Source organism: Gymnoscopelus microlampas (genome assembly GCF_963454915.1).
Source record: "Gymnoscopelus microlampas genome assembly, chromosome: 7".
Classification (NCBI taxonomy): domain Eukaryota; kingdom Metazoa; phylum Chordata; class Actinopteri; order Myctophiformes; family Myctophidae; genus Gymnoscopelus; species Gymnoscopelus microlampas.
Window position 1 is genome coordinate 20,291,537 of NC_139944.1, and position 13,313 is coordinate 20,304,849.

The 13,313-nt window shown below is 47.5% G+C and overlaps 1 protein-coding gene across 2 annotated transcripts in view; it reads right to left on the reverse strand.

The window, feature by feature from the left end:
• The window catches only part of skib (v-ski avian sarcoma viral oncogene homolog b), a 46,727-nt gene extending 34,051 nt beyond the window's left edge, over nucleotides 1-12,676 (reverse strand). For both annotated transcript variants that reach the window (XM_084063614.1, XM_084063613.1), the window contains exon 1: nucleotides 11,318-12,676. In XM_084063614.1, coding sequence (XP_083919740.1) covers nucleotides 11,318-12,244 — 927 coding nt within the window. In that variant the 5' untranslated portion in view covers nucleotides 12,245-12,676. The remainder of the gene's footprint in view (nucleotides 1-11,317) is intronic.
• Between the last annotated feature and the right edge of the window lie 637 nt (nucleotides 12,677-13,313).

Consider the following 13,313-nt stretch of genomic DNA (forward strand, 5'->3'; position numbering starts at 1 on the left):
GGACAGCTGTGTTGAATTCATTGGACACGGGGCAGTCACTGACAATGCCGTGTGCGTGGCCCTGTCCTCTGTGAAGAAGTGGTTGTCGAGCTGGTCCGAGAGGCGCGCGCGGGGGGCTCACCGCTTCTCACTCACACGCAAATAGTTGCTGCTGCTGGCTGCTGCTGCAGCCCGAAGCTCTGACCCTGACAAATAACAGCCTATAGGAGCAGACGACCGCGTCAGCCAGTAGACGGCAGATTCAGTGCGTCGCTGGCAGACTGTGAGACGGATGTCAAGAGGGAAGGAGACGACGCTATTAGATTATGTATCAGACACACTGTCCCAGAGGCAGAGCAGACACCAAATATGACAGCCGTCCCCTAATAAGGCACAACAAAACAGGACGAGGAAAATGAGGAGGATGCCATTCATTTGTCCCCCCTCAGCAGGCTCTTGACTCTAGCCCGGAGACGGAGATGGAGGCTGATTATTAGGTCATCCCGACATCACTAGCACATGCTTCTCTCCTTCCCTCCCTCCCTTGCTCGCCCTCTCTCTCTCTTGGTAGCTAGATGCAGACACGCTTTGAGCAGAGCAATAGCCTGTAGATAGATGGATGGACGGATGGAGGGATGGATGAATGGAGGGTGGAGTTTTGAGAACATTTACTCAAGTACTGTACTTAGTACAATCTTGAGGAACTTTACTTTGAGTATTTCCATTTTTCAATACATAATTCTACTCCACTACATCTCAGAGGCAAATAGTGTACCTTTTACTCCACTACAATTATTTGACAGCTTTAGTTACTAGTTACTTTGCACATTTAGATTATAAATGTGCGCGAGGCGGTGTTGACGTCTCGGAGGCACCGAGACTAGGGGAAATATGATTTACGATTCTGTCTCTATCGGAACATAACTCGGACGGCGTTGAGATGTCTGAAGGTGACTTCGCAACGTTCGCACAACGACTCGCTCGCCTAAGCTCGCTCGGCGGTGCTCTCGTAGCTTAAGTCCCCTTCAGACGGCGCTCCTCCGTCAGTGAAAACGAGTGCACCTTTTTCAATCTGACTGGTTTCCCAATCATACTGTAGCATATACACCATATGTCAGGGGCAGTGTTGCCAGGTCTGCTTATAATAAGCGACTTTTGGCTTGTTTTTCTGTAAAGTCGTATATAATATATTGGTAGTCGCGGGTTGCGTTTTTTTGGGCTTGTTTATAAAGTGTAGTTGTTTATTTGGGTCTTGCTTCCTAATGTTGTTTAAACCAGTGGTTCTCAAATGTCAAGGATCCCCTAAATTCATATATCATTTGTCCACAGACTCCCCAGCTAAACATATTTTGTTTACCAGATTTTAGTTGTTAAAGTTTTAAAAAATCTTCAAAATGTTTCGTTTTTTTTCTTTTCTTTAAATAGCACCAGGGCACGGTAATAGGAGAAACCCTGAATGATTCAGGGGGCCCAGAACTGGACAGGGGTCCTGGCACACGGCAAAGACACCAGGCTAAAATACACACCGATGGCACAAACCTACTCACATTTACCTTGTGTTGAGAGTATTTTAAAGGTGAACTGAGTATCATTTTGCTGCTTGTCACCAGTAAAAACATCTTGCAAGGATCTGTGTTTACAAGCAACATCATCCCCACTACTACCCAAAGGGACTGCTGTATGTTTCTAAGCAACATTGTTCCCATCACCCGGAGGGACCCATCAGTTGTTTAGATCCCATAACCCAGAGGTGCAGACATAATTGTAATTAGCTACTTGGCAATGAACAACTGCTAGCTAGGCCAGAAGTAATGACTGAGTAGTATAATTTCAGGATACGTAACGTTAAAGCTACTGTACTTCAAGAGGGTTAAATCCTGCTCAGCATACAATTAAGCAAAAATGAAATTTATTTTTTGTAATTGTTGCATTTAACCACTTAAACCCTCAAGACTTTGTAAACTGTACCCAAGTTGTCTCTGTACTTGGACCTCTTTCTTGACTGTCTACACAAAATCTATTTGTCAAAAAACGCAGATCTACAAGCTCACAACACGTCGCAATGCAACGCATTGTGAGCTTGCAGATCTGCTATTTGTGGCTAATGTTCCCCCAGAATATGGATGGATGCTGGGGTTCAAGTGGTTGAAAATTGCAAAACAAAAAATGCAACATTGAAAATGCTCGTAAGTACTCGATATCAGTGAGCATTAAAAATATAATACTCCTACTTTGTCAAGAAAATAGGGGCGTCGACTGCACACCACATTTTTTCATGCGTCAGTTTAGCTAATATTATTAGGGGTCCCGGGAGCCCAGGTGTCAGGGGGCCCAGGGTTTCTCGCTGCGCCCCTGATAACGATGTACACTACAGTGCACAGTATGTAGGCCAGTCTGAATACAGACGCGTACAGTATGTGCTACAGTACAGTGGAGGTGGAGATCCAAGCACGCTGCAGGGTACGGGAGGAGCTCAACGGGAGAGCTGACAGCGGAGGAGGGAGGAGGAGAGAGGTCTCTGCACGTGTGTGTGTCTGTGTGTGTGTGTATGCGTGTGTGAGTTTGTGTGTTTGTGTTTGTGTGTGTGTGTGCGTTGTGTGTCTCACAGCATTGAGGAGGCGTTAAGTGGAGAAGGTGAACGTCGGCGGTTCGGCAGGGGGAGGTATCGTGGAGGGGGGGTCTCGGTGATGAAGTGAGGACTATGCACGCTGCCGACCCGGTGCGAGACATGCGTGGTGCAGAGCGGAGCGGGAGGTCTGAGTTCTAGAGCGCCGCAGCGGGACGACGAAGAGGAGGAGGAGGAGGAAGAGGAGGGGGAGGGACTGTCGGTGTTGTCTTATGGAGGTCAGAAAGAGGATGGACACTGAATGGAGGAGGGTTAGGTCTGAACTCTGTAAGACAGTCTGCGGTGCGTGCGTACGTGTGTGCGGGCATGTGTGCGTGCGTGTGTGCGTGTGTGCGTGCGTGCGCACTCAGCTCTGGCACGCTTCTCTCAGCCCACCAGCCAGAGAGCACACCAAGTTCTTATTTAGCACAGGAAGAGCAGCTCTGCTTAGCAACCGCAGCCGCCCTCCAATCACAAGCGCACGGAGGAGAATCCAGCCTGCATGCGTGCCGAGAACAAGTCCTTCCTGAGCGCGAGTGCGAGTGTGTGTGTGCGGTCTGGAAGAGGCCTCTGAATATTGAGAGGCACGCTCGCGTGTGCACCACAAAACGTGCGCACACCAATATCCACCTCGCAGACTGTGGCAGACCCCAAATTGCGCTTTCGAGCTATTATGTTTGCGGCAGGTGAACATGCGCACACGCATGTCTCTCTCTCTCTCTCTTCTCTCCTGTCTCTCTCTCTTCTGAACTATGCGGAAAGTTCAAAGTTAAATCTAAACCGACCTAATCCTAAAATAAATTATGCATATCCCGGCACGCTAGTAAGTGGCATAAATCCCTAAAACATTAATTTCTCCTTCTCCGTAGGCTGCAATGCATGCAGCAATTTGGCACCGCAACCACTGCAAACATGGAGCTGGAGAGCAGCCTGATTGTGAGCCATTAGCCATCGAAACTGGAGGCATGGGATGCGATTTTTTTGGAACAAATGCTGTCTGAACACACTGAGCAGTCTGTTTGGTTTAGCCGTGTGAGCTAATCCTCCTGATAGCTGTGGAGGTGGCTGGCTGGTGGGCGGGCCGTAGGCACCAGCAGCATGTCGGGTTTGTCATATGGCGCCAGCAGGGCCTGTTTCTTCTCTGGCTGGAGATCCATTAGCACAGTGGTTCTCAAGCTTTTTCATGTCAAGGACCCCCACATTTATATGCATTTGGACACTCATCTGAAAATGTTTTGTGTCAGGGACCCCCACATTAAAAGATTAAAATGAATTGGTGTTAAAAAATGCTAAATTATTAAAAAGTTCAAAAATAAAAAAATAGCACATGTACAAGCACTTCATGCCGTGCTGCGAGCCTGTATATCTGCATTTTTTAATTGTCAATGTATAAAATATGGATAGTGGTTAAATGATTGTGATTATTAACACATTTAGCTGGAGACCCCCTGGGACCCCCCCAAGGACCCCACTTTGAGAACCACTGCATTATCTTACATTATTATCTACATCTCCAATGTGGTCTCACAGTAGGGCTGAGCGATATGACTTCGAATCACAATTTCAAACGTTTTGATTAATGAACGATTATTCTTTTTCAACATCCACAAGCATCTCGATCATGCAGCGTGTTGTGAGCTTGTAGATTGACTATTTTTGGCGTGAAACCATCGTACGGCTCAGTGTAAAATACTTTAATCGATCGACTTTCATTCCATAAAAACCCTAACCCTTCGAGGTAGAAAACTGTCTTTTGAACCCTATTTTATACTTTATCATACAATGGTATCGTGTGGCACAAATAGCCGATCTACAAGCTCATAACAATTTGAATCTTGCTCTTACAATCTGCGGCTGTCTGCCTGTCTTTGCGCCTCCATAAATACATACTCTCTCACGTCCAATTCATGTTCTAATTGCTGAATACCAGAGGGACGGGGCGATAAATCGCGAGGATGCTGTGAGTGGGCCGGGGGGGTGGGAGGAGGCTTTGGAAGGGAGTGCACATTTCGCCCTGGCTGACGATGTAAACGAACAGACTTGTTCGTTTTAAGGCCTGTCTGCCTTGCGCCTCCCTCCCTCCCTCCATAGCTCCTGGAGATGTTGTCCAGGGGTCGACGATGGTTTTGGAGATATACAGACTCGGGTTCTCTTGCATTCCAGGGAGTGATGCGGGATTATGAGAGTTTAAACCCTCCCTGGCTGCAGCAGCTTAGTAGCTCAGCAGATGCAGATTCCAGGATTTCCTGTCTCTTACAGCAGATGGGCTTAACTCTTAATCACAAGAGAGAGCTGGAAATCAGGAGGTGATCGAGGAGGAATTGATGATGATTGTAGAATAACACCGACGCCGACCCGACACGGGGCATCTGTTCCTCCGCCCGGCTGACTGGCTGGCTGGATGTCTGTCTTCACTGCAGTCACAGCCAGAGCAGTTCTCCTCCAAACCGTCTCATCACCCTCAATGATCTGCACTAATCATCATCATCCTCCTCCGTCACTCTCTGCTGCTTATACAAGAGCTGTGGCCCACAACTGGCACAGCATCACCCGTGTTTTAACCCAGTGGTTCTCAACCAGTGGTCCAGGGACCACCAGTGGTCCTTGAGGGGGTTCCAGGTGGTCCCCAGCTAAATGATGGAAAGTTGGTAACAAAATGGACCCTTATAGATCTTTAACTCTTGAGAGTGTAAAATGAAACCAAATGGACTCTTTACGGGTCCATTTGGTTTCATTTTACACTCTCAAGAGTTAAATTATTGTTAAACATCTGCATTACTTCAGAGTTATAGACCTGTAAGGATCCATTTGGAACCCCCTCAAGGAACCCTCAGGGTCCCTGGCCAGGACCCCACTTTGAGAACCACTGTCCTATATACTGTACTTGGTTGACTTGGTCCCCCCCCCACAACGAATCTCTTCGCCAAAAGTAAGCATGGCGCGTTGAGAGTTATTTTTGCTGTTTTTCGTCGAATGTTCGCGTATTTTCACCAAATATTGCCTATCACGACATGCTCAGGATAGGGTACATGATGTGGCTGAACGATTCTGCGCGAAAACGTTAACTTTTCATGAGATGTCACATGAACCGTTGTATAAGGATACGAGAGAAGATACATGCGAGACAAGATGGGGGTCGGATTCGAAAATGGGTCTGTGCACTTATTGGGAGATGGCACGCACATATGGTCTGTAAACTAACTGGCAGAAGCACCGGGCACCACCCCACAACTCTCAGAGTTGAATTAACACTGCAGATTTTGGTGTGCTATGAAAAAGTAAGTCAACTTCAAACGGAATTCAAAATATTTAAGTCAGAGGTTCTCAAAGTGGGGTCCAAGGACCCTTACGGGTCTGTAACTCTTGAGAGTTATGGGTGTCCTTGAAATTAAAAAGTTTCAGAACCACTGATTTAAGTAAAACGCCATATGTGCCAGACAGACAGCCAGAGAGAGAGAGACAGACAGACAGACAGACAGACAGACAGACGACATTCAGCACTACTGGCTCCAGTCTGACTCTGTGAGGATGACCAGTGACACAGCAAAAGCATAGATTTCCCACGTGGGGGTGTGGGGGGTGGGGGTTAGAGACCTGCCCACGCACCACCGAGAGAAACAGGACATTAACAAAGAAAAATGGCTGCACTTCACAGCCTCTGAAAGGCGCGGCTCGTGGACAAAGGAGGCGGCAGGTCTTTAGCACACATCACCCATGACAGAGCCCCAGCTGACACCCTTTTAACATGGGGTCACCCCTAGGAGAATTGAGGGCACAACCCCTGGGAGCTCTCGACGCCCCTTCCCCCCCTGACACGCTGCCCCTGCCCCGGCCCGGGCTCTCTCCCTCCAACAGACATTTCACAGATGAGGTGATGCTCCTCTCCGCAAGCTGGTCAGTGGAGAGGCCGTGTGTCCCCCCAACAACTGTAATTTTTACTAGGGCGATAGGGCTGGGCCATATGAAAATTCAAATATCACAATATCTTTTCACCAAACACCTTGATATCAATATTGTGACGATAATATCTTGTTGTGACGATAACCTTTTACAAAATGTAAACAGAAATTGCTAAAATAGCAGATCTACAATCTCACAACGCAATGCATCGCTATTTTTGAAAGTATAACAGTCTTAAGCGATTAAAACCAGGAAAAGACCAAACGCTTATGCCATATCACAATATTAGGATACACAAAATCCCAAACGATGTCTAGTCTCATATCGATATAAAATCAATCAGCCCTCATTTTTGCCCTTTGCATCTGAAGAGTACACATCACACCGAGACTGGATTCACAGTGATAATAATTATACTATCTGTATCTGTGCCGCAGGGGGTGAAAGGGAGAGAGGCGCTCAGTCTGAATCAGAGTGGTGACTCAGAGTGGGGAAGGCGTGGAGTTGGGACACGTTGTAGAACGGAGGAGTGTTCTCTTGGCCCGGTGGGGTCAGCGCTGGGCAGACAGGGCCGTCAGGGGCCACAGGGATGCACCATGTGAGCTTTCAGGGCTTCCCAGAGGTCAGCAGACAGATGGGAATGGAAATGAGCCGGCAGTGCGCTCATTTTAATCCCCCTGCACAGCACAGCTGATCCAGGCATTATACATGCCTCCTCAACACGCACATGCACTGCAAAACACTCATATACTCACCATACATATATAACACACATGCAGACATAATACACACGCATCCGATCTGGGATAAATGCAGAGACGGGTTCATTCGCTCAAACACGAAGCGTAAAAGAAAACAACACATACAACCGTTTGCACCTTGTGTTTGACACTTGGTTGATTGGTTTGGCCCCAGGTTTGGGGCTAATTTGATAGAGTGAACAGAACAATGGGATGAGAAATGGCATAAATTGGCCGCACTTGAATGACTTTAATATCCATTCCATTAAGGAGGGTCTACACGACTCTCCAGAGTACCATTTCTCTATTCACTCGCTCAAATGATTGATTGCTCTCCCATCCTAAGATTTATTTTTTTCCCTCTACAGCTAATGCTCAGATGTATTTGACATTGGAAGGAAGGAATACGTTTTCGCAGTTGGGAGATTGTCTTGCTTGGCAGAAAAGTTAAAATTTGCATTATTAGGCTACAGTAGGGTCGATACAATTTGGCAAGTCGACCGAATACAATCCGGTTGACTTGCCAAATTTATTGGACTTTGAATTCAAAATTCAAAGTGCAATAAAAATAGCTTTTTTGGGGAGAGGGAGGCACTGCAACTAATCCTCCAATATCCCACAAGTCTAAATGCTCTGTTTAAATGCGGTTGTGGTCATTTTAATGCATCATGCTGCCAATATTTTCTATTTTTTTAATCTAACCACTGTATCCCGCTGTTCTTTATCAGATAGCCATCTGGCCAGTGGACTGGACACAAGGACATCTGATTGGATGGTGTGAAAAGAATGGGGGGTAGGGCCGGGTCAGTGTCTTTGGAGCGAGGTCAGGGGTCACGGCCCTTTGACAACACATGTCAAGGCCTGGCTCACACACCCTACATCTTCTGAATGAGAGCCGCCGGCCAGCCTCCCCTCGTCCAATCTGCCCTCATCTGCACACTGGGCGAAGGCCAACTGACCCAATGCAGGACTTGATGCAAAACACAACACAATAGTACCTTCTGATCCAGCTTCTGCTTTTGAAAGAAGGCTTTGGAACCCTAGCATCCATATTCTTGGGGAACATTAGCCAAAGATTGCAGACCTAGGTAATGCATTGTGAGCTTGTAGATCGGCTATTTTTGGCAAAGATGTTTGGTGTAGACGGGAAAAAGCGGTCCAAGTAGTAAGTACAGCGCTAACTCAGGTCCATTTGACTAAGTCTAAGAGGGTTTAAGTGGTTAACCACATGAACCCTATCCTGGGGGTGAAGAGATTTTGTGTAGCTGGAAAAAAGGGAAGGGTTCTAGTACAGGCCCCTGGGAAAGAGTCCCCAACTAAGTATATACTAGGGTTTAAAAAAGAAAATACAGCCGTTTTCTGCATTTTGAGATGTGAGGACTGAAATCACGCCAAATTACCCATGTTTCTTTTCAGCAAAAAAAAAGGATTCTCGCAGTGTAAACACATTCTTTCAAAGCAAAGTATCACTAGTTCTCTCCGCCTCTGTCGCACCTGAACAGTGTGCGTGTGTGTGTGCGTGCTTGTGTGTGTAGTGTGTAGACAATTCAAACAGGAGTCTAGACAGATTATACAGGGGCCAGGAGGAACTGCAGTGGGTTCTCTCTGATTAATAAAACACTCTGACATCAGAAGGAGGGCTGAGGCAGGCTGATAACATTGAGTTGTTGTTTCACGGCTAGCAGGCGAGCCAAAGCGTGGTCTGCAAAGCAGCCCCTGTCCGGCCTTTCAGCGGCTTCCCCTGTCAGGCTGATGTATGAGGGAGCGCTAGCTGTGCGGCTCCCTGAGGGACCCGCCGCGCCTGTCTACTAACTGGGACACGACTGACAGTGAACCACAGCAGACAGACACACACACACAACCTCCCCCACTCACACACTACTACACGCCCCATGACGCTCAGGCAGGCCTGTATAAGCACTGTAAAACGTTGAGTGTGAATTTAACTCAGAGTATACAAATGTAACCGAATGGACCCAAACTCTCAAAGTTACAAATGGATGCTATTAACACTGAGGATTTTTCTGTGTAGTGTGTACACTCACACACACTGAGAGACTGTTTGGTACAACGCATCACCATTTTGGAAAATATGAAACACGGCGATAATACATCATGTCCCGCTGACTGTAGTTAGAGAGAAACACACACACACACACACACACACACACACACACACACACACAAAGCCACAGGTGCAAGAGATTTTCTCCCAAAGACAGATATTTCTTTTTGTCTAGTTTCCATGTCAGTTTCTCAGCATAACACCCCATAAATCACATTCAGTGAGAACTGATAGGAAAAAGATGCTGCGTTACTGTAAGGCGCTCTCACCCAGAAATGCCCAATAATGAACGTTTATCTGCTATTATCATCAAGATCTGAATTGTCTTGGGCACATTTCTCACAGAGGACAAAAGGGGGAAAATCCACCGGTGTGATATTTTCTAACAAAATTGTATTATCTACTAGTAAACTTCTGCTGAAATACCCCTGTATCATCAGCATTTTCTACCAATATTCAATGTAGTATACCTCATATGAAATAAAACGTATACAATTCACTTAACCATAACGAATATCGAAGACTGGCTTCATTGTAAGACACAACCTGTTAACCACTTTAACCCTATATAATTCAGTTGACGGGGGTCCCCCAGGTGTCTACACTTGGCCCGCCTCCCTTTTTTCCCTCTGCACCAAACCTCATGAAACCTAGCGTCCCAATTCAGGGCATCTCATAATATAGGTGAACATTCAGCGAAAATAGAGGATCTACAAGCTCACACCATGTCGCAAGTAATGCAATGCGTTATGATCCTGTAGATCAGCTAATTTCGGTGAAGAGATTTGGTGTAGAGGGGAAAAAAAGCGGTACACCTGGTCAATGAAGTATATAGGGTTTAAGTGGTTAATGCAACTCTTGCCTGTAAAAATGGACCCAAATTAAACTGTGGGTCCATTTGTGTCCATTTTGAACAGGATTTTGACAGTGCGGAGCGGAACAGCACCATGGTGATCCATAGATGTCCCTCATTAGCAGAATCCCACACAGCAGCTGCTGAGTGACGAGAGAACAGCCACTTGGTCTCCACATCCTTTGTCCACCGTGGACGTCTCTGTCCCACACATGGAGCCAGCATGGTGACATGCATTCACACTCACATCCATATATGCGCGCGCGCGCGCACACACACACACACACACACACACACACACACACACACACACACACACACACACACACACACACACACACACACACACACACACACACACACACACACAAAACACCTTATCCTGCCCTGACCAGTAACGCCCCCTGCTCCTCACCCACATCTTGATATTCCCCAATCCTCATTAAACTCTTATCCTTTAACCCACCTTGTGGCACCATAATAGATTCCCCCAGGCCCCCCTCTCCTCTCACACTAATAAAATATATCATAAGGGTTCCATCATAATGCAGATGCCCTTGGGTAACCCTGGGAGGGTCTGGACCACTGGGCTTCATGACTAAAGAGGATGGGAGGGAGGGAGGGACTCAGGAGGGGGTGTCAGGTTATCGGCTTGGTTAGCGGCTTTGTTGTTCCCTTTCTGAAATTGAATCAGGTGAATGAGACTTTATGAGATGTTTCACATCGCTGAGAACCAGGGTCAGGATATACATATTACTGTAGATTGCCTTTTGAGGGCTCGATGTATGCACTGTAGAGGTGTTACTGACTGACACTGAGGAAATGTGTGTGTAAAATGTGTGAAATGAACCATAACATTTTAGAATATTAAATCAACAAGGATGGTTATATTCCTGAAGGGCTGGTGCAGCAACCAGGTGCAGGGCCTTCTATAAAGTAGCCTACTATGAATAGTAGCCAATGAATGCTGTGAAAAATGATCATGGATTCACTGGGCCTGTGGTGCTCTTGGAATTTCCACTCGGTCAAACAGAAATACAGTTTCAGCAGACATTTCATGTCTGTAAAAGCAAGCAAAGAAAACTAAATGCTGTAGGCCCCTGGTATCCACCCACGAAAATGACTAAGAGAGGGAATAGTTACATAAATAAAAGCCCATGGGCGAGCAGACTTACCCTGCATGATTTACTGGAGTGCTTGTGGGTCAGATCGAATTTCCCTTTTATTTCTTTCAGGGCCTGCTCCAGATGACCCTTCTCATCCTTCCCAGTGTAGTCCGGATCCAGAAGCACATAGGCCCGCCAGTTGGCAGAGTCGAACCCCCAGTGGACCGTCCGGTTCTCCAGTCTCTTGTGACTGTGGACCACAAACTTGTGCGGCGGGTACATCAGCCTACAGTCCATGCACTGGATGCACGGCGCGCTGGGGCCGGCGTACAACTCCGGGACAAACAAACCTTTACACTTGCCGAAACACTCGTGGTACACCTTGAAGCTCTTCTCCGTCCTCTCCAGCTCCAGACAGCCGGACAGCTCCTTGTTGCAGCGGGGCGGGTAGGTACCACCGTAGATGAGAGCGTTGCACAGGCGCTCGGCGTCCGTCTGGGTGATCAGCCCGCAGGAGGGCGCCGAGAAGGGCAGGATGCCCACCACTTTGAGGATCTCCAGCTGGTCCGCGGTGCACCGGGAGCAGTAGATGTGCAGGTCGTCGCAAACCGAGTTGATCTGCTGGAGGGAGAAGTCCCGCAGGACGCTGTTGAGGATCTGCGGCAGACAGAGGCGCTTCTCGCCGCCGACCACGAAGCAGGAGACGGGCTCCCGCTCCAGCACCGTCTCGCAGCGCTCCGTGGAGCGGTCGGACGGGATGAAGAGCGGCCCGGACATGATGACCGGCGGCGTGGGGGCCGCCTGGGGGGTCGACGGCGGTCCGCCGGGCAGGTTGAGCATCAGCTCACCCGTCTTGCCGTCCTTGCTGAAGAGGACGTCCTGGTGCCAGCGGGCGGAGAACGCCGCCGGGCCGCCGAGGGAGCGCATGGAGCTCAGATGGAACTGCTTCAGAGTTTGCTGAAGTCCGGGATGGGGCTGGAAGCTCGTCGCCTCCATGTTTTTACCGATGGTAGAAGTCGAGTTCAAACTTATTCGAGATGAATTTTAGCCTGAATCCCCCCACCCCCAAAAAACAAACAAAGTTGCCTTCAATATCCGCCACAACCCTCGATGCGTCCAGCGAAGCGCATTTCCATGTCACTCGAGTAGATTCCCAAGGTGTCCATTCAGAAAAATGAACACTCCCGTAACGTTCGTACGGACTCCTCTGGTAGACCAGACGCGATTAAAGTCCACAACTCACACACAAGTAGTAATAAGCTGTTTACATCCGATCTTCTGGGGTTCTAATGTCCTCCACTGTGGTTCTAAATGTCCTCCACTGTGGTTCTAATGTCCTCCACTGTGGTTCTAATGTCCTCCACTGCAGTCTAATGTGAGCCCGAAATATGTTGCTCAGTCTGGCGTACTCTCACTGTCTGTCTCCCTCCCTCGCTCAAAGCCCAATGTGTGAATCTCTCTCTCTCTCTCTCTCTCTCCCTCCCTCAACCCCCCGTCTCTCTCTCTCTCTCTCTCTCTCTCTCTCGCTCGCTCTCTCTCTCTCTCTCTCACTCCGTCTCTCTCGCTCTATCTCTCTCACTCAGTCTCTCTCTCTCTCTGTTTGTTTGTGTCTGGCTCAGTCATTGAATCCCGGCCAGGAATGTGACTGACTCCCCGGGCTGGCTGTTCCCTTCACTAACCATCCCCCTCTGCTACATGGCAGCTGCAAAAGCAGCATAAAAAAAGAAAAGAAAAAAATCGAGAAAGATATTTTCTGATCCCTTCGAAAAGCTGAACCAAGGGTTGACTTGTTTTTTCTTTAAGTGAAATTATAGACTATAATAATAATAGACAATAATAAATTGATAAATATGAACTTCATATACCGTGGTAATGGAACACAATATAATGCGGGTGAGCTATGTCCACGACTCCACGGCCATATTTACTTTATAAATAATTAGGGTTTCCCCATTTCTTATTCTATTCTAGGCCTTGATTAATTTTTAAAGTTCTGTGGAAATACACAATATAAAATAAATAACTCTATATGGACATTTCACATTGGGCTTACCATTATGCACCA